Genomic DNA, 21,090 nt, shown 5'->3' on the forward strand with positions numbered 1-21,090 from the left:
TGTTGGGAGTTTGATATCATAAGACTGATTTCTTGTAATGCGTGCAGTACTTTTGTTTGTGTACTTCACAAATTTTGTAAACTGAGCTCAATTCACCACTCATGCATGCAGTATTGCATTACTGAGCCCTATTTTAGTACTTTAAAATTGTAATGCTATAGTAACTAGCTATAATTTTTGTAAATGCCAAAATAACGAGAATCAAAACTAAATTGAGTTGTCAGAATAATGGAATTATAACTCAAAACATGGGCTCCTGCTCAAAATTAATAGAAATAACATTAATTTGGTGCCACACTTTCTCCGATTCTGTCCGTCTTCTCCAGCTTTCCTGAACTACACGTGGCTAGATACATATCTATGTCCGCATTCTTTCGTGGCATCTCCCGCTCCGTCTCCCGCTTTTATCCGTCAACTCCCGCTCCTGCTCCCGCTCCGTCTCCCGCTTTTATCTGGTCCCCATGAGCCCTCATTTTCTTGGCTATAGCTCTAACTTTTGACTTAGAGATTCTATTGTAAAAATGAACATACCAGTGCATTCCTCTCCTTTGCCACATCTATTGTGGTACTTAAGATAGGGTCTATAATTGGTATAACCCATACAGAAAGTATTATAGCCACTTTTCACAAATTTAATTTATTTGCATTGTTGTGTTAAATAATGGGTGGGGTCTATAATCATTCAGTGTGCCAATTCTAGATCTATTTATGCAACAATTTACGAAATATTATAGACAGTGCTTTACTTTAGAGGTGTGGCTGCAGAGTGCAGAGGGCTAGACCCAAACTAGAAGAAAATCCGAGAGAAAATCTCAAAATTAATGGAGGAGACTGTAATTGAAGTTGATACTAGTAGAAGAGAATTGAAAGATTTCTTGTACAAACACTGGCCTGAAACGATAGAGGTAATAAACAGAATTTATTATAGCATCCGATATATAATTTTTGATAAAATCAAGATTATACATGGGCTGAAGTTAGCAAAGGAGCTCAATGCCAAAGTTTTCACTGATAGCAGTTGGCCTGATGTTAAAACTGTTATCTATACTTATAAGGAAGGAGAAATTCCTTGTTAGTCATTCCGCTGTATAGTTTCAATCTATATTGTGGTTATCTTTGTTATTTAGTTATCTATCCATTTGGAACTGATAATTCAAAAACTGTTGCTATAGTAAAGTCGGTGATTGAGTCACATCTGGACAAAGCACAGCAGCCAATGATTATAGGTAAAGTCACTTATTTAACTTAATTTGGGTAATCTTAGAGGGAAAATTTGTGACAAATTTTGATAAATTAAAGATTAGCATTGGTTTTGCATTGAGCATGCACACACTGATGTAAAAATGCGAGTTTAATTTGGGTGAATTACTATCAAAAAATTCTAAAATTACTCTCACTAAATTATGTCATTTAACAGGTTGTGAGGAGGTTTTTCAAGAATTGAATAAATTGGGCATGAACCAAAAATTTTCTGAACCTGGTATTCGATATGTTTACACACAGGATAACACAAAGATCAATAGGTATAGCATATTTAATGTTGTAAAAATTATGACTTCTCTTCTAGACCGGCTCTTCCTGAAGGATATGAAATTGACAGCATTCACTCGTCTGATATTGAGTATGTCGCAACAAGATCAGGACCAGCTAAACATAGTCTCAAAATGAAAGAGATAATAATGCATTTCATTGCCAATTATCCAAATGTTGCAATTTATTGTACAACAACAGAACCTCCTCGTCCAGTTTCCTACATTGTATCATCAGGACTTGGTTGCTTCTATCACTTATTTACTGATGAAGAGCATCGTGGGAAAGGCTTAGCTACCATAGTTAAAGCGGAATTAATGGAAAAGATATTAGCTAAAGGGATTACTCCAGTAGGTTACATTGCTGCTGACAACATTAAAAACCAAAGAATTTCTGAGCTTCTTGGATATACTAAAACCGAATCACTCGTGGTTAATAGCCAACTCTAACATTAATAATCACTATGTAAATAACAACTTATTCACAATTAAAATTAGCCAATGCGGTATTGTAGCAAGAAATATTATAATTCTTTTTGCAAGTTCAGAGGTGTGGCTGCAGATATGGAGGAGCTGTCTGCAATTGAAGTTGTTAATTCCTGATAGTAAGAGAGAAGAATTGAAGGATTTCTTATACAAACACTGGCCTGACACAGTAGAGGTAATACACAGAATATAGCAAAAATATTTTTGTAAAATCCAGATTATAAATGGACTAAAGTTAGCAAAGGAGCTCAATGCCAAAGTTTTAGTCACTGATAACAGCTGGCCTGATGTAAAAACCATTATCTATACTTATAATGAAGGAGAAGTTCCATGTTAGTAATTCAGTCTACTGTGCATAGTACTATGACTTCTGATATTTTTAGTTATCTATCCATTTGGTACTGATAGTTCAAAAACTGCTGCTATATTAAAGTCTGTGATTGAGTCACATCTGGACAAAGAACAGCAACCATTGATTATGGGTAATCTATGATGTACTTTATAGCAAGTAATTTTAGAGGGTACATATGTTTAAACTGGCAAGTTTGTGGCTACAGTATGTGTTATTGAGTATGTGCATATTAATTATGGTTTGTTTTATTTTGGCGAATGACTTTCAAAATTTTTCAATTCTGCTTGATAAATTCTGCTACATTTTACCCCCTCAAAAATTACACCCATTATACTTATGGTATCTAATAGGTTGTGAAGAGGTTTTTCAAGAAATGAAGAAGTTAGGAATGGATCAAAGATTTTCAATGTCTATGCTTCGATATGTTTACACACATAAAAACACAAAGATCAACAGGTATATCATCTTTAATGGTATAAAAATTGACTTCATTGTATAGACCAGCTCTTCCTGAAGGATATAAAACTGATAGCATTCACTCGTCTGATATTGAGTATGTTGCATCAAAATGGCCGGGAACCAGCTAAAGATAGTCCCAAAATGAAACAGTTGATGAGGCATCTTATTGCTAATTATCCAAACGCTGCAATTTACAATACATCAACAGAACCTCCTCGTCCAGTCTCCTGGATAGTATCATCAGGACTAGGTATCCTCCGTTACATATTTACTGATGAAGAGCATGATGGGTTTCATAGTTGGAGCAGAATTGGTACGAAAAATGTTGGCCAAAGGGATCGCTCCAGTAGGTTACGTTTATATTGACAACACTAAAAGTCAAAGACTCTCTGAGTTTGGTGGGTACGCTAAGACAGGATTACTTTTGGTTCAAAGCAAACTCTGATCTCTAATTTAATGACAATTTTACTTTAATAATAAGTTAAATAATGTCTAGTGCATGTATGTATATAAAATTGTGTGTGAGTGAGTCTATAAAGACAATCTGTGAACTCAATATTTAATTATTCATATTTAATATTAATATTTAATATTGAGTTAGTCTTACCCTGCCCCTTCATTACCTCCGGCCGCAGGTAGCGAAGGGACAGGGCGAGACTAACATCTACTTGAGTATGTTGTATCATGGTTGCATTTTAAATGAAAACCAAAGGAGATAACAGGTTTCATTGTCAATTATCCAAATGCTGCAATTTATCGTACATCAACAGAACCTCCTCTTTATATTATGTCATCAGGACTTGGTTTCTTATTTCACTTATTTACTGATAAAGAGCATCGTGAGGAAGGTTTAGCTACCATAGTTAAAGCGGAATTGATGGAAAAGGTTTTGGCCAAAGGAATCACTCCAGTAGGTTACATTGAAGTTGACAATGTTAAAAGCCAAAAAGTTTGAGAGTTAGTCTTGGATATATTAAACAGAATCACTCATGGTTAATAGTGAGCTCTAAAATTGAAAACCAAGAGCATGAGCCATCATCACACTGTAATCATTATTAATAATTGAATCTACTTGTTTGCAGGCATATCATCAAGTAAGTCTACCAAGTCATCAACAATACCTCAGTGATAATAATGCATTATATTTTAATTTTTCATTAATAGTTTTAAATTATTTGTATTATATTTTCTCTATATTGTATTTCCTCTGCTTTGTTACCTTTACCTTTGGAGTATAAATTGAAATTCTTAAGTTGAAAATGCTTCCAGAACAGTTCTAAAAGTACTTGCTTAATGTTTTAGGTAAATGTAATAGTGCCATTTTTTCCCCGTGAGTAATGATGTCACTTCCTGCAAAAGTGCATGTGACCATCTGGTTTTGCCCTGTTTCCAATCCATTTATGTGTAATCATAGGCGGCGGCAGGATTGGCAGAGCAGTATCTATGAGCATAGATATCTATGCTATGAGTCAGGCAAGAACAATGGCGCACGAAGTGCGCAGTGATTTTGGCCACGCCCACTTTTCCGCGCGTATATATTTTGGGACGCATGGAATAAAATTAGTCAGGCGTGGCCTGACCCTTGCGAAAATGGAGGGTCAGGAACCTCGTATACCAGACTTGTTAGCTGCTGCAGAAATTCTGCAGTGACACATTGTGACTCACTATGACTTGCTAACTTTAATAATCATTAATAACTGATTGAAAATGGATGTTGGTGACTTGGTTCTGTAGCTAATCTTCTTGCATATTCTTCCAGACACTATAAATTCATCAGAGCAGTTATATAGGATGTCATCAGAGCAGTTATATAGGATGTCATCAGAAGTCTCATCTATAGGAAGCTCCTCAAACTCGGCCATATATTCCGCCTCAATTCTCTCCATGTGGAAAACACCAAATTAGATCTGCTAAACGAACTAGCCTGGGAAGTGATGTTGCTTCTACAGCTGACAGTCTTACAAGTCGTCATTGCTTCTTTATTTTTAATTATAATTGTTTTTGTTTTTATCAAGTTATCAAACAAAATGATTGGGTATTTATTATTCATTATGATGACATAGGCTGCTACAGCAGCTGCAGCTCCACCCGAAGCCATAGTAGTTGAAAACAAGTCTGGTATACACGAGGTTCCTGACCCTCCGTTTTCGCAAGGGTCAGGCCACGCCTGACTAGAATAAAATCACTTTTAGCTCTGCAGCTCAAGAAAATAAGGACAACAAGAACAATCCGGGTAGCCATTCTTCTTGTAATGCCCCTTCTATAAGCGTTACATACGTGTATTACAGAGCCATCTTACTATATGCATAGATTGTATTACTTAGTAATACAATCTATGCTATATGGTTAATCAGTTCAGCTAGTAACGCCAATTACAGACCGACCATTTCTAAGCATCAACAGAAACTTTGCAAACGCAGCTGACAAGAAGCTGCATAAAAATCCTGTGGGAAACCGAGTCGCTGACCACCGGTATGTAACAGTTAGTAAAAACTACTTTGATGTGCAATAGCTCTTGAAAAATGCAACATGATCTCTAGTGTAGAATTAATCACGGGCAAAAATTGATTAGTATGCCATAAAAATACGCCTAGAAGGCACCCTATCTTATCTGTAAAGCTCTATTCAACCTTTAAAGTGCTAGTCCTGGTCCTCCTGGAAGGCTTGTTGACAAAGGAAAGCAGAAAAGACTGTCTCTTGCTAGCCATGGTAATTTTTCATAGTGATAGTGCTTGTATATCTCCGGTCACTGCATAATTTCCCCGTATACTAGTTAGTATCCGGAGGATCGGAATAGCCCCGGTAGGGTCGGAATAGCCCCAACAACTAGGTCAGTGAAAGTACTGTTTTCATCCAAAGTTGAAGCTGAATTTTGCTGATTTCAAGAAAGTACAAATAGAATAGACAAAATAGAACTCATTGATGAATAAAGTAAATGAAATAAAGCAAAAAAGAGTGAGTTATGACTTCGTGAATATTTAATTAGATCATAGTGCAGGAACGGGTCGGAATAGCCCCGAGTTACTCTAATCTTTGTTTATTGATGTAATGTAGTGACTAAAACTCTAAAATAGTGACAACTCTTCAATTCAAACAGTAAAAGCAGAATGTTATGTCCTTCAAGGACAGAACATTACAAATGTTTTCATAATTACATGTACGCAAACTTTAGCACCCAATTTTTTATCCAGGGACAAATTTGAGTAGCCAATTTTTATCCTAGGAAGGTAGGACAAAATAATGTCAAGTAGGACAGAAAGTAGCAGCACAATTTTGACCAGTAGGACAACATTTGATGCGACATAAAGTGTCATGATAGTACCCCTCGCCTATGTGCCTACAGCCAGGGTAAGGGCAACAAGTGTGGCAAGCCCAATAAGTATTTGTAGTATAAACTCAACATGCCAATAGCATCTATGGTAAACTAGAGTACGTGTACTCTAATTTCTATGGTATATCTCACATAGCCAGACTCTATTATCTATTATTCTTGGGCTAGCTGCAGATGGAGAAACTGACTGCAATTGAAGTTGTTGATGATAGTAAGAGAGAAGAATTGAAAGGTTTCTTATACAAACACCTGCCTGACACAATAGAGGTAATAAGCAGAATATCTATAGCATTAATTTTTGTAAAATTTAGATTATACGTGGATTAAAGTTAGCAAAGGAACTCAATGCCAAAGTTTTCACTGATGACAGCTGGCCTGATGTAAAAACTGTTATCTATACTTATAATGAAGGAGAAATTACTAGTTAGTAATTGCTGTCTCTGCTTCAGTCCATTAGGTACTATTATCTCTGTTATTTTAGTTATCTATCCATTTGGTACTGATAATTCAAAAACTGCTGTTATATTAAAGTCTGTTATTGATTCACTTCTGGAAAATGCACAGCAACCAATGATTACTGGTAATTTATAATGTACTTTAGAAATTGGTTTTAGAGAGAACAATTCTGATTGGCAAGTTTGTGGCTAGGACTATGTGTCATTGAACATGTGCATGCATATTGATGGTGTATGGTTTTATTTTGGCATGACTATGAAAATTCAGTGCCAATTTTGCCACATTTTACTCCCTCAAGAAGCTGTACTTATTATTAGTAACACGGTAGCATTACTAAGTAGGATCATAAAGATACAAAATGAAAATCCTACTCTTGTGACACAAATTCTACCCTACATTGCAAGATGATCTGTAATCTCTTACATGCATGTAATGACGATAAAAGTACAATGTAGAGTAGAATTTGCATCACAAGAGTAGGGTTTTCATTTCGTATCTTCGTTGGTCGTTCAGGATCCTACTTGTCCTTGTTTCCATTACTTTTTTATGAATTTACTCTAGAATCCTACTTCATCTTGTTTTTTTTTAATTTTTAATGTTCTTGTAATTATGGTATGGTATCTAACAGGCAGTGAAGATGTTTTTCAAGAATTGAAGAAATTAGGGATGGATCAAAAATTTACTGTACCTACATTTCGATATGTTTACACACAGGATAACACAAAGATCAATAGGTATCTCATTTTAATGGTATAAATTAATTTGAAATTATAAATATTGTATAGACCAGCTCTTCCTGAAGGATATACAATTGATAGCATTCACTCGTCTGATGTTGAGTATGTTGTATCAAAATGGAATTTAGCTAAAAATAGTCTCAAATTTAAACAGTTAATCAGACATTTCATTGCCCATCATCCAAATGCTGCGATTTATGATACATCAACAGAACCTCCTCGTCCAGTTTCCTGGAGTCTATCATCAGGACTAGGTATCCACTTCCACTTATTTACTGATGAAGAACATCGTCGGAAGGGTTTAGCTTTTATGGTTATAACAGAAATGACACAAAAGATATTGGCCAAAGGGATAACTCCAGTATGTTATGTTTATATTGACAATATTAAGGGCCAAAAATTCTTTGAGTTTAGTGGATACACTAATACAGGATCACTTGTGGTTCATCAGAAATTCTAATGCCAAATTTAATGATAAATCAACTTTAATTATAAGCTAATTAATTCTCATGTACTTGTAAATTATGCACATACATAGTGTACATACATGTATAAACATTAATGTGTGTGAGTGAGTCTAAGGAGACAATAATCATTTGTAACTTTTTTTCTATAATTTGTCATTAAATTTCTAAAGACTTGTAAACATTGTACATGTGCATATCATAATGTTTTCCCATAATAACAAAAGTGAACAACAAGATACCAGACTGTGACACCTTTCCACGTGATACGCGAGCATGAGTTTTATTGGATCACTTTTGGTTCAAAGCAAACTCTGATTTCTAATTTAATGACAATTTTACTTTAAACATAAGTTAATAACTCTATTTTCTAATTCCAGTACATGTACATGTAAATTATTTATTTAAATGTCTAGTGCATGTATATAACATTGTGTATGACTGAGTCTAAAAAAACAATTTGTGAACTCGCCCTGAGCTTTCACCACCTCCAGCTACAGGTAGCGAAGGGGCAGGGCGAGACTAACATCTACTTGAGTATGTTGTATCATGGTTGCATAATTAAAGCAGAATTGATGCAAAAGGCTTTGGCCAAAGGGATCACTCCAGTAGGTTACAATGGTACTGACAACATTAATAACCAAATAATTTCTGAGCTTCTTATTGATATATTAAACAGAATCACTCATAGTTAAGAGCAAGCTCTAACATTAATAACCAAGAGCATGCATGAGCCATCATCAAACTGTAATCATTATTAATATGAGAATCTACTTGTTTGCAGGCATATCATCAAGGAAGTCTACAAAGTCATCAACAATACCTCAGTGATAATAATGCATTATATTGTAATTTTTTATTAATAAGTTTAAATATCATTTGTATATATTTTCTCTCTTTATATTTCGTCTGCTTTGTTTCCTTTACCTTTCGAGTATAAATTGAAATTCTTACGTTAAAAATACTTCCAGAAAAGCTCTAAAAGTACTTGCTTAATGTTTTAGGTACATGTAATAGTTTCATTTTTCCCCGTGGGTAATGAATGATGTTACTTCCTGCGAAAAGTGCATGCCACTATCCAGTATGCTAAAATTAATAATCATTCATTATTAGTATAAAAATTACTTAATCTTTGTTTATTGGTGTAATGTAGTGACTAAAACTCTACAATAGTGATAACTCTTCAATTCAAACAGTAAAAGCAGAATGTTCAGTCCTTCAATACAAATGTTTTCATAATTACATGTAAGCAAATTTTAGCACCCAATTTTTATCCAGGGACAAATTTTAGGAGCTAATTTCATCCTATGAAGGTAGGAAAAAATAATATCAAGTAGGACAAAAAGTAGCAGCACAATTTTGACCAGTAGGGCAACTTTTTATGCGACAAAAGTGTCATGACAGTACATGACAGCCTATATGACAGCCTAAGTGTCATGACAGCCTATATGACTACAGCGTGGGTAAGGGCAACAAGCATGGCAAGTCCAATAAGTATTTGTAGTATAAACTCAACATGCCAATAGTATCTATGGTAAACTAGAGTACGTGTACTCTATATCTATGGTATATCTCACGTAGCCAGACTCTATTATCTATTATTCACGGGTTATAGCTGCAGATGGAGGAACTGACTGCAATTGAAGTTGTTGATGATAGTAAGAGAGAAGAATTGAAAGGTTTCTTATACAAACACTGGCCTGACACAATAGAGGTAATAAACAGGATATCTATAGCATCAATTCTGTAACATTTAGATTACACATGGATTGAAGTTAGCAAAGGAGCTCAATGCCAAAGTTTTCACTGATAACAGCTGGCCTGATGTAAATACTGTTATCTATACTTATAACGAAGGAGAAATTACTAGTTAGTAATTGCTGTCTCTGCTTCAGTCCATTAGGTACTATTATCTCGGTTATTTTAGTTATCTATACATTTGGGACTGATGATTCAAAAACTGCTGCCATAGTGAAGTCTGTTATTGATTCACATCTGGACAAAGAACAGCAACCATTGATTATTGGTAATTTATAATGTACTTTAAGTAATTTTAGAGGAAAAATTCTGAATGGCAAGTGTGTAGCTACTAGCTAGATGTGTCATTGAGCATGTGCATTGATCATGGGTGTATATGGCTGGTTTTATTTGGCAAATGATTATCAAAATTGTCAATTTTCCCACATTTTACTCCCTCCAAAATTACCCATTTTAACAGGTTGTGAAGAGGTTTTTCAAGAAATGAATAAATTGGGCATGAATCAAAAATTGATAGCACCTTTTTTTCGATTTGTTTACAAACAGGATAACACAAAGATCAATAGGTATTGCATATTTAATGGTGCAAAAATTATGACTTTTTGTATAGACCAGCTCTTCCTGAAGGATACAAAATTGATAGCATTCACTCGTCTGATATTGAGTATGTTACATCAAAATGGGATAAAGATAGTCCCAAACTGAAACAGTTGATGAGACATTTCATTTCCTATCATCCCAATGCTGCGATTTATGATACATCAACAGAACCTCCTCATCCAGTTTCATGGAGTGTGTTATCAGAACTAGGTATCATTTATCATTTATTTACTGATGAAGAGCATCGTCAGAAGGGTTTAGCTTTTATGGTTATAACAGAAATGACACAAAAGATAATGGCCAAAGGGATCACTCCAGTAGGTTACGTTGATTTTGATAATATAAAGGGCCAAAGATTTTTTGAGTTTAGTGGATACACTAATACAGGATCACTTTTGGTTCGTAATAAATTCTAATGTCAAATTTAATGATAAATCTACTTTAAGTATAAGCTAATAACTCTCATGTACATGTAAATTATGCACATACATTCATTTAGATATCTAGTGTAGTAAGTGTACATACATGTATAAACATTAATGTTTGTGGGTGAGTCTAAAGAGACAATAATAATTTACAACTTTTTTTATAATTATTTTGTTAATTGACTGGTGTAATTAAATTTCCAATTCTAAATGAAAGAGATAGTAATGCATTCTGTTGCCAATCATTCAAATATGATACATCAACAGAACCTCCTTGTTTAGTTTCCTGGAGTCTATCATCAGGACTAGGTATCTCCTTTTACTTATTTACAGATGAAGAACATCGTAGGAAAGGTTTAGCTACCATAGTTATAGTGGAGTTGAATTGATAGAAAAGATTTTGGCCAAAGGAATCACTCCTCTGAGTTTAGGTCATTACTGACAATGTTAAAAGCCTAAAAATGTTGGAGGCTGAGCACTTTATACGCATGTACACTACAACAGAATCACTCGTGGTAGAAAGCGAACTCTGACATTAATAATCTTTTAACTGTATGCTAATAAAAACTCTTTTTTCTGAAATTGTTTTGTTTTTCATTTTTCATTCAACTAGAAATAATTAGTGCAACTCTAGATTGGGATTCCACTGTGAATCCAAAAAAATTACTAGTCTATAGTCTAGCTTATTTTCACTTAATTGTTCTTAGCCTAGTGCAGGAATTCATGACTGATGATAAATGCACTGTTTCTTGGTTTAGTTGGTTACCATAACAAAGCAAGTACAACTGTACAAGCACTCAGCAGTCAGCACTGACTAGCCCTGACTGCAGTCACTGCACTGTGTCAATTCTATTTATACAATAGAACTAATGTGGTATTCTAAAAGAAATATTAAAATTCTTTTTCAAGTTCAGAGGTGTGGCTGGCTGCAGATGGAGAAACTGACTGCAATTGAAGTTGTTGATGATAGTAAGAGAGAAGAATTGAAAGATTTCTTATACAAACACTGGCCAGACACAATAGAAGTAACAAACAGAATATCTATAGCATTAATTTTTGTAAAATTTAGATTATACGTAGATTAAAGTTAGCAAAGGAGCTCAATGCCAAAGTTTTCACTGATAGCAGCTGGCCTGATGTAAATACTGTTATCTATACTTATAATGAAGGAGAAATTACTTGTTAGTGATTGCTGTCAGTCCATTGTGGTACTATTATCTCTGTTATTTTAGTTATCTATACATTTGGTACTGATGATTCAAAAACTGCTGCTGCTATAGTGAAGTCTGTTATTGATTCACATCTGGACAAAGCACAGCAACCATTGATTATGGGTAATCTATGATGTACTTGAAGTAATTTTAAAGGGGGAAATGCTGACTAGCAAGTGTGTAGCTAGATGTATCATTTAGCATGTGCATTGATCATGGGTGCATATGGCTGGTTTTATTTGGCAAATGATCATCAAAATTGTCAATTTTGCCACATTTTACTCCCTCCAAAATTACCCATTTTTAACAGGTTGTGAAGAGGTTCTTCAAGAAATAAATAAATTGGGCATGAATCAAAAATTTTCAACACCTAGTTTTCGATATGTTTACAAACAGAATAACACAAGAATCAATAGGTATTTTATTTAATTAATGGTGTAAAAATTGAATTTTTTATAGACCAGCTCTTCCTGAAGGATATATAATTGATAGCATTCACTCGTCTGATGTTGAGTATGTTGTATCAAAATGGGAACCAGCTAAAGATAGCCCCAAAATGAAACAGTTGATGAGACATTTCATTGCTAATTATCCAAACACTGCAATTTATGATACATTAACAGAACCTCCTCGTCCAGTTTCCTGGAATGTATCATCAGGACTAGGTATCATCTTCCACTTATTTACTGATGAAGAACATCGTCGGAAGGGTTTAGCTTTTATGGTTATAACAGAAATGACACAAAAGATATTGGCCAAAGGAATCACTCCAGTAGGTTACGTTTTTATTGACAATATTAAGGGCCAAAGATTCTTTGAGTTTAGTGGATACACTAATACAGGATCACTTGTGGCTCATAAGAAATTCTAATGTCAAATTTAATGATAAATCGACTTTAATTATAAGCTAATAACTCAAATCTACATGTAAATTATGCACATACACTGTACATAGTGACATACATTAATGTGTGCGAGTGAGTCTAAGGAGACAATAATTATTTGTAACTTTTTTCCTATGATTTGTCATTAAATTTCTAAAGACTTGTAAACATTGTACATGTACATATCATAACGTTTTCCCACAATAACAAAAGTCAACATCAAGATACTAGACTGTGACACGTCCAACAAAACTTTCCACGTGATATGCGAGCATGAGTTTTATTCAAAGTAATTGCACATACATAATTTCATATTCTCTTGACATAACCATAAAGCAAAAAAGATAACCAATGCTGTAGGGCGCCTTTTTTCGAGGGCTATAGATTTTGCAGATTTTTATTTTGCGGATTTAATTTTCACAAATTTATGCCGTCTGCTATCTTGTACCGTATTAATTTGATTTTCACAGAAGTAATTTTTGCAAATCTTTTAAAAATCGTGAAATCCGCAAAATTTACAGCCCTCAAAAAAAAGGCGCCCTACGGTATACAGTACCTGCATGTACATGTACTAACAATACATACATGTATTATCATTTATTATATTATTACTTGTACTTACCCTCCAGTATCTGGTTTAAGGTAGAGGTAGCTATTGACACATGATAATGGCACAGCACTAGATTCTCCTTCTTTGATCTTCAGTACACATGGCAATCCTGACACATTAGGATCATGCTTCTCTTTAGACCAATATACTGATACAGGAACAGACAAATGATTTTTCAACTAAAAACAGGTATAAATAATAGTACCATATATACATTGTATATATACTTACAATGTAATAATAATGAATCTACATTGCATGCATGCATGTAGTATTAAGCAGCTACTAATCGTCTTCAGATCACACAAATAGTTCAATTAAAAATGTAAGTAATTATGACTGTAACAACATACATGTACATGTATACTATACACTGCACTGACTGTAGGAACAAGCATTACGTAACCAATTAATAAGAACAGAGCCAATCTACAAACCAGCATAGTGCAACTAGTTCATTCTGGCCACCATTAGGCCCATACTACATGTGTAATTATCATCAACACAAAAGTGTCCTCATTTTCTCTTTTAGAGGTGGATTAGTGAATGTGTCCTCACTATAAAGGTGACCAGTGCCTTGTGTACAAGACTCAGCCATTCTTAGCTCATATTATGTCATCATCAAATCTTGTAATTATTTCAATAACAAAATGACCGCATCATTAAAAAAGAATGTGTTCAATCAAAAACACTTGTAACAAGATCCTCAGAGCATGATCAAAATTTCAATTAAATGTTACTAGCTATGCATATAGACATGTACATGTACATGCACATGTGCATTTGAGAAATTATATGACAAAAGAAGTGAAGTGTCTTGTTTTTTAAATGCTTGTTACTGAAATAATATTAGTTGGAAACAGCTCAAACTTTCTACATAGTATAAGGACAACAGTATGTATCAGAAAACATAGTAAAAATTGTGAGTAATTTTGGTGTCATTTTTTGGAAAAAACCATGGGCTATTGTATACATCCTTTGCCTATTTCTTGAAATTTGCTAATTTTTAAAAATGGCTGTAATTTTAAAAAATTAAGTCAGAATTAGGGACATGCACATTATTCTTTTTTTCAACCCTATAATTCTATTCTTCAATTCTCTTCCTCAATCCCATTATTCTCTCCTTTTTGGCCCATTATTCCCATTATTATGCTCTGATAATACCAAAAATTCATAGTTTTGATTATTAATATCATCATTCATGGTTATATTGTAACACTACTGATGACTCAATGTAATCCTCAAGTGAATTACTTTGAGTGTCCTGAAATCTGTTCAGTATTATTTCCAGTGGAGTTTCTCATTGCTGCTACTGTAAAGTGCTGTTAAATTGTATTGTACTGTTTGCTGACAGTCTGACACATGCTCATGCAGTATTGAAAGGGTTAAATATTGATTACATGATCCAGGCAGGCAAATTTTAACCCATTATTCTTTCTCTAAATTTCACACCCATTATTCCAAAAGAAATTCCCGAATAATGTGCGTGTCCCTAGTCAGAATCAGCTCAAAATTTCTACATAGCATAAGGACATCAATATTTATCAGAAAAAAACATTAAAAATTGGGGGCAATTCCGGAGCCATTTTTTTGCTAATTTTAAAAATGGCCATAACTCAAATAGCTTAAACTTTAGCATAAGGACATCATGTATCAGAAAATGTAATAAGAATTCTCTCCTAGCTATTCTTGAAGGGTGTTTGTGAAATTTTGGGGACATTTTAAAGAGTCATAAAAATCCATTTACAAAATGCTGAACACAAAAATCCTATGTGATACCCTCATGTAACTGTGCTAAGTTAACAACAGTATATGAGTGTATTATATGAATACCAAATCACCAACACATGTAACTTAATAGTGTCTGCTACTTACTTGTAATGATGATCTAATGATAACTTCAGTTGGGTCTGTTGCATATACTTTATTAACTTCAACCACAACAGGTAACCTATCACCCTATACACACACAGTATGCTAACAACCAATGAAGTGATGGGGTTACCTTCTCAATGGGTTTGAGTAGGTGGTAGGTAAGTCCACTAGAACTGACAGTGACATCAAATGACTTATATCCTTTAATCTATATACAAATAGACACATAAAATCATCATTCATACAGCTAAAATACTGGTGTTCTGTAAAACTGGCAATATAAACTCTGCCATATTTGTTTCACTCCCAATTACAATTTACACAAGGCCATAAATTAAAAAAATTAACAAAATGCTGTCCTGTAGTAGTATAGTTTGCACAAGCAATAAAAGTTGTATGTAGTACATGTACATGAATTAATGCCATTGTTTAAACCAAGAACAGCGTACATGTACAATTGTGCATGAATTGGTTTAATAGCTATAAAATACAAATAGAGCGGTATCTAATTTGTAAACATGATCTCAGAAGGGACTTATAATAATTTACAATTATAAAATGATATCAATGAGAAATAATGCATTAACCAATATATAGCAACAGACAGCATTAGAGGACATCAAAAACAATACACTTCACACAGGAACACATAATGAAATTACAAGTCTAGGAAGGTAGTATAGGATTACCTGGACAGAGAGTATGGCCTGCTCTTTTTTAATAACATCCGGAGGGAGTATCTCTCCTCTTAGCTGATAATTACTGCTAGTGTGTCTTATTAACCTCACAAAGCTCATATACTCTATGCGTAGGCTAGACCCAGTCTCGCTTTGCCCACTCTCTCTCTCTATATTTTGAACTGGTGACAGCTGTACAGGAAATTCCTTTCCTACCTAATGAAAGATGAGATGCATGTGTTGGGAAGGGATGATGATAACTGTGGCTGAGTCATTACATGATTTTTAATGATAATAAAGCTCTTTCTTTGATCTTTACTGCTGGCTTCATCACTGGAAGAATCAGCTGACTCAATAGCTAGTGCCTGCTGGGCCGATTTCATGTAATCCTATCACATAAAATTAAAATGAATCACAATTCTAGTCACAACAAAAATTGTATGGTAGCATTACATGTAAGTTATCCTAAAAAATTTACTATGATCAGAAAATTTTAATCAAATGAAATTATTCACTGTCAAAAAAGTCATAAATAAAAATGGTTTTAACTAATTTAACCAAATAGTAATGAGTGTGTGCTATATGTACATGCATGTACATGTACATGTACATATACATGTACATACATATACATGTACATGTACATGTACATGTATAATACACAAACATGTAAGATTTTTCTTACATTTGCTAGTCCAGATAGCATGTTAATACCAGTGGATGAAAGGGTGATCTGTAAAGCAGAGGCAGACTTGATGCATGCACTCAACTCAGGATTACCAGTGGAATTAATATCCTTTTCAACCTAATGAGAGATAGAGGGAGAGGGAGAAAGAGAAGAGACAATGACAGACCAGTAACAGAAATGAAGAAAGAGACATAGACAGACAAAGACAAACATCAAAAGAGACACATAAATAATTAAATATTTATATTTAAAAATACATGTAGATTAAACAAGAACACTAAACACAAAACATACATGATCTACACGTAGCAGAGTATTGCACATGTACATGTACATGTACATGTATATGCTACATATACCATGTATGCTTCACTTACAGTTGCTGTAACTTGCCATGAAGAATATCTATTATCATCTTTAAGATCAACCACTGGCTCCAACATTGGCTCCCATACATCACACGAAGTGTTGAAATATGATACAATCAGTGAAAGATTAGCCTCTGCCCATAACTACAAGTGATGAAATTACACGCATCTTAAACACACAAAGACAAAGCAATACCTTACCAGCTAGAATAAACACACATGTATATGTACATGTTCCACTTGTACATGTGTGTAGAGTAGTGTACAATAAAAATATACATGTACATGTACATGTATATTGTACGCTACTCTATACATGTACAGTTAGCTGCAATATAATGAAAATAGGGCATTTCTAGGAAGACTACAAATTTTATGTAAAACTAAGTACTTTATAATAAGCTATATTAAAAGTATTATTCATTTCCACTAAAATTGAATTACACATTATCGACGTGAACCATATTATGGCAAATAGCAATATTGATGAGCAAAAAATAATCTAAAATTCCATTAACAAAACAAACCAGGACTACGACTAAAATATATAAACACATATCTCTCATACCATTGTGCGCACATAAATGGGATTACATGTACAATTAGTGTAGGAGGCGGATAAAACTTGATACGGCAAAACAGCCAAAACAATAGAATACAAATAAAGCGAACAAATCATTCTTGGTAAAGCTATCCAATAGTCAAACATGTACATGTACACATACATGTACTGTACATGCGCATGTACATGTACATGTACTGTACATGCACATGTACATGCACATGTACATGTACACGTACATGTACGCTGATAACTAATCATAGTTATGTTCATGGACACCTGGAACAGGGTTACCTACAGGATTTCAGTACAATGCTTAGCTTCTTGCCAGCTTATGAAGTGTGCTATTTAGCTTGCTTAGAAAACCCTGATCCATGGTATTTTGTCAAAAATAGCTAGAAGAGAACTCTCAATTCTCATGTGTATCAACTTTAAAACAACTGTTAAAGGATCAAACATTCACAGATATGCTCAAAATCATTTTCATGGATTTATTTTTTGTGAATCAAAGCATTCCAACATCTTGTACTGTATTCTAATTTTGGGAATCTCAACAATTAAAACTGAAAAATCAGAAAAAGTTAAGACCCTCAATAATTTCTGGTTGCATAGTACTTACATGTACATGTACATGTACATGTATTAATACATGTAGTTATACAGTAAAGCACAATACATATTATTATATGTACAGGGTATGTGATTACTAACCTCTCCAGACCACTCTTGGGCCTGAAGGTGGAGTCCTTTATTCCCATAGCTCCCTAGTAGTATACTGAAAGCTGATGATACTTCACCAGTTCTTGGATGCTCTTGCAATAAAGTGATGGAGACTTGATCTATATCAAGCATTAACTGAAAGAGAGAAAGAGAGGGAAAAGATTTAAGTGTAAGAGCAATAGATGAACATACACGTATACAGCATAAAGTTTTAAGTGTACATGTATGTAGGGAAACTTTCCCATTGTTCCACATACATGTAATATCTACATGTACATGTACATGTATACATGTATACAATGTACAAACTTAATTTTTGTGTGCTTTAACTTGTTACACAGACTACACTCAGCAGAATGAATGAAACATTCCTTGTATTCGGTTTAAACTTATATGCACACATGATGATGCTTGGTGATGAGAAGAAAAAAAAATTTTATTTAACATCTGTTTGTACTATACCTACTGAACCGTGTTATGACTGTTTGCAAAACTATGTGTGAAGTGTGAACAATGCTGACTCCGTGAAATGAATGAATGAAACTATTGACATTTAGTCTATAATGCTATAGTACATGTACATGTATGTGTACATTACACATCTACACACAAGTGTGAACACTGTGAATTTAAACCATGCTCTTACGTGTACAATTCACAATTTTACGTGTATATGCATGTCAAAGGTACATGTACTATGTCCAATTGTCCATGCATTTTTACTACAATAATGATTCAATGCTAATAAATTCACTCACTAATTCTCCTTTCTTTCCATCAAGGTGACTGTCTTGAACTATTCTTGATATGATGTGCTCCTGGCTCTTAAAATACCACTTGGACTCATCCACTGGTTTATTCAGTAACAGGTCAGGAGGAGCAGTAATGACCCTCTTCTCTTTCTCTCCCTCTGTATTGGTCTCAGCCTGTATCTTATTCAATATACTGAGGACCAGACGGACTGTTGAAGGAGCAACGAATAGCTCCACTCTTTTAAGATGAAGGACTATATTGTGACCAGACATAGTGGACAATGTAAAGGACAGGGTGCAAGGAGAAAGGATAATATTGTCCTAAAAAAGAGAGGGGGGGGGAAGAGAGAGAGAGGGAGGGAAGAGAGAGAAAGATGAAGAACATAAAGAAAGGTAAAATAAAGAATACATATGTACAATTCACATACCTTGTTCACTGTAGTTTTAGCAGTAGGTGAACCAGTATATAGTGTACAGTCATCGAGTGACGAGTGAATAGAAATAGACCCATCCTTCAATGAAATACCAAGAGACACTCCAGTCTACAATACAAAACATTTATATTCATTCAATGTTAAAGATTACATAAAACAAAGTTTAGCTATTACAGCTTCAATAAGAGATAAAAATCCTGCCATTCACTAATTCATTTGCTGATGCAATCATTCATCATTAAACAATTTATTCAACAATTTGTTTACAAAATACATACACACACATTTACATGTATCATAGACTTGAGTAGCATAACCCATCAGGTATTCCATACACCCATCTCCAGACCATTTATACTATACTACAATACTTTCTATTCAGGAACTAATTGTCACATACATTAAATGATTCAATCACTCATTAACATGACATTTTGGCATTCACCCAAACATATTCACTCACTCGTAAACTAATTAACACTCACTTGAGCTATCAGTGCCTGGTTGGGCTCATCACCAGAAGCAGCAAGCCGTACATTGACAATGGAACCAGTCAACTTCATCTCATACTGTTCCACAGTAGCACCATCAGCCTCTGACTTAGGAGGTTCAAGAGGAGAGGGCTGGGAGGGAGTGCTTGATAGGAAAGGCTCGTACAATGTCTTTAAGTATCCGATTAAATATAGTAGGTACTCAATGCTTATTGTCACCAGTGGATTAGAGACATTTAGCAAACCTGTTAAATAAAGTGTACAAAACAAAATAAATAAACAGTTATGTAATGACGTACAACAAACAAATGCATGTAGCCACCAGGAATTACAAATAACTTCTAACATGCTTATTGAACTAGGCCCTTATAGTAATCATCATTTCAATGAATTCAAAAAATAATGTTTTATTTTGATGAAAAACCTACACTTTGTGCTTACTAGAGCAATATGTACATGTATACTGTAAATTTAGAGTGATAGCAATTTTGCATAGCAATGAAGCATGCTAAATTCAATAATACTCTTTTTAACTATTTATTATTGGGATAATAATAATTTCTAATATTCAACTTTTACACTGTATTTTGCAACCATATAAAAATCACTAAATCTATGGTATGTGAGAACAAAGCGCTCTATCACTAACTGTGTAATAACCTACCAGTTCTTTGGTGAAGCTGAGGATCTTGTTTAAATGTCAGTGATACCATTGAGACATTTCCATCACTGGTACTACACAGTAGTGTCCTATCATTAACCAATGGATCTCTACCATCAATAATTGATATTATTCCAATATCAATACTACTATCAAGCAAGCTGGTTGAGGTAATGCTAGCTTGACACTTGATGCGTTCAATACACAGCCTAGCAGCTTGTACCTATAAAAGGAATAAATACTCAGCTCGGCTCAACTGCAAAGCTATGCATTCCAATTGATGGAATATTTGTTATGCCAGTCTTTGAGGGGGAGACCAGTGTTGCATGAACTCTAATGATGACAGATGGTACTACCTTTGTGTCTGAAAGATTAGCTGAGATTCCATCAGCAAATATTTCAACTTTAAAATTAATATAGTCATCCTGGACTGCTACATCAGTAACATCACTTCCACCTACACAATTACAAAAACAAAATCCTGTATGTTTAGACTGAAAAGCAACCATATACGGACCTTGTTCAATTGCGTGGGAAGCTGGCTCAGGAGCATTTTCTGA

General features: G+C 34.2%; 3 protein-coding genes across 7 annotated transcripts in view; 2 read left to right on the plus strand and 1 right to left on the minus strand.

The window, feature by feature from the left end:
• LOC100633007 (vacuolar protein sorting-associated protein 13C-like) overlaps positions 1-21,090 on the minus strand; it is a 54,243-nt gene that overhangs the window by 19,049 nt on the left and 14,104 nt on the right. Inside the window, exons 4-14 of the mRNA XM_019998069.1 lie at positions 19,864-20,114; positions 19,373-19,486; positions 18,951-19,265; positions 18,184-18,327; positions 16,920-17,054; positions 16,540-16,659; positions 16,133-16,243; positions 15,867-16,070; positions 15,308-15,385; positions 15,178-15,261; positions 13,315-13,481 (exon numbers count right to left, since the gene is read on the minus strand). Of these exons, the coding sequence (XP_019853628.1) occupies positions 13,315-13,481; positions 15,178-15,261; positions 15,308-15,385; positions 15,867-16,070; positions 16,133-16,243; positions 16,540-16,659; positions 16,920-17,054; positions 18,184-18,327; positions 18,951-19,265; positions 19,373-19,486; positions 19,864-20,114 (1,723 nt within the window). The remainder of the gene's footprint in view (positions 1-13,314; positions 13,482-15,177; positions 15,262-15,307; positions 15,386-15,866; positions 16,071-16,132; positions 16,244-16,539; positions 16,660-16,919; positions 17,055-18,183; positions 18,328-18,950; positions 19,266-19,372; positions 19,487-19,863; positions 20,115-21,090) is intronic.
• Positions 11-3,381, plus strand: LOC109582974 (uncharacterized). Of its 2 annotated transcripts, none has more exons than XM_019998077.1 (5): positions 11-905; positions 960-1,071; positions 1,128-1,226; positions 1,418-1,523; positions 2,867-3,381. In XM_019998077.1, exons 1-5 carry the CDS (start codon positions 822-824, stop codon positions 2,952-2,954), a joined length of 489 nt encoding a protein of 162 aa, XP_019853636.1. In that variant the 5' UTR covers positions 11-821; the 3' UTR covers positions 2,955-3,381. The 2 variants fall into 2 exon arrangements, with proteins under 2 accessions (XP_019853636.1, XP_019853635.1); XM_019998076.1 differs by lacking the exon at positions 2,867-3,381 and adding an exon at positions 1,568-2,071.
• On the plus strand, positions 5,384-8,770 carry LOC109582973 (uncharacterized). Of its 4 annotated transcripts, none has more exons than XM_019998071.1 (8): positions 5,384-5,535; positions 5,600-5,781; positions 6,326-6,424; positions 6,469-6,580; positions 6,639-6,737; positions 7,242-7,347; positions 7,399-7,711; positions 8,599-8,770. In XM_019998071.1, the coding sequence occupies exons 2-8, from the start codon at positions 5,749-5,751 to the stop codon at positions 8,752-8,754; spliced, it is 918 nt and encodes a 305-aa protein (XP_019853630.1). In that variant the 5' UTR covers positions 5,384-5,535; positions 5,600-5,748; the 3' UTR covers positions 8,755-8,770. The 4 variants fall into 4 exon arrangements, with proteins under 4 accessions (XP_019853630.1, XP_019853631.1, XP_019853633.1 ...); XM_019998072.1 differs by having other exon boundaries at positions 5,600-5,757; XM_019998074.1 differs by lacking the exon at positions 8,599-8,770 and having other exon boundaries at positions 5,389-5,535; positions 7,399-7,452; positions 7,505-7,584.

Source organism: Amphimedon queenslandica, unplaced genomic scaffold, assembly GCF_000090795.2.
Source record: "Amphimedon queenslandica unplaced genomic scaffold, v1.1 AMPQUscaffold_13341, whole genome shotgun sequence".
NCBI classification, from domain to species: Eukaryota; Metazoa; Porifera; class Demospongiae; order Haplosclerida; family Niphatidae; genus Amphimedon; species Amphimedon queenslandica.

Bases quoted from the DNA above. Each gene is read 5' to 3' on its own strand.
- LOC109582974 (XM_019998076.1), top strand. From the start codon at position 822: ATGGAGGAGACTGTAATTGAAGTTGATACTAGTAGAAGAGAATTGAAA. The intron at 906-959 runs GTAATAAACAGA...GATAAAATCAAG, and splicing joins ACTGGCCTGAAACGATAGAG to ATTATACATGGGCTGAAGTT. The intron at 1,072-1,127 runs GTTAGTCATTCC...TTTGTTATTTAG, and splicing joins TAAGGAAGGAGAAATTCCTT to TTATCTATCCATTTGGAACT.
- LOC109582973 (XM_019998071.1), top strand. From the start codon at position 5,749: ATGAATAAAGTAAATGAAATAAAGCAAAAAAGA. The intron at 5,782-6,325 runs GTGAGTTATGAC...TTCTTGGGCTAG, and splicing joins ATGAAATAAAGCAAAAAAGA to CTGCAGATGGAGAAACTGAC. The intron at 7,348-7,398 runs GTATCTCATTTT...AATATTGTATAG, and splicing joins GATAACACAAAGATCAATAG to ACCAGCTCTTCCTGAAGGAT.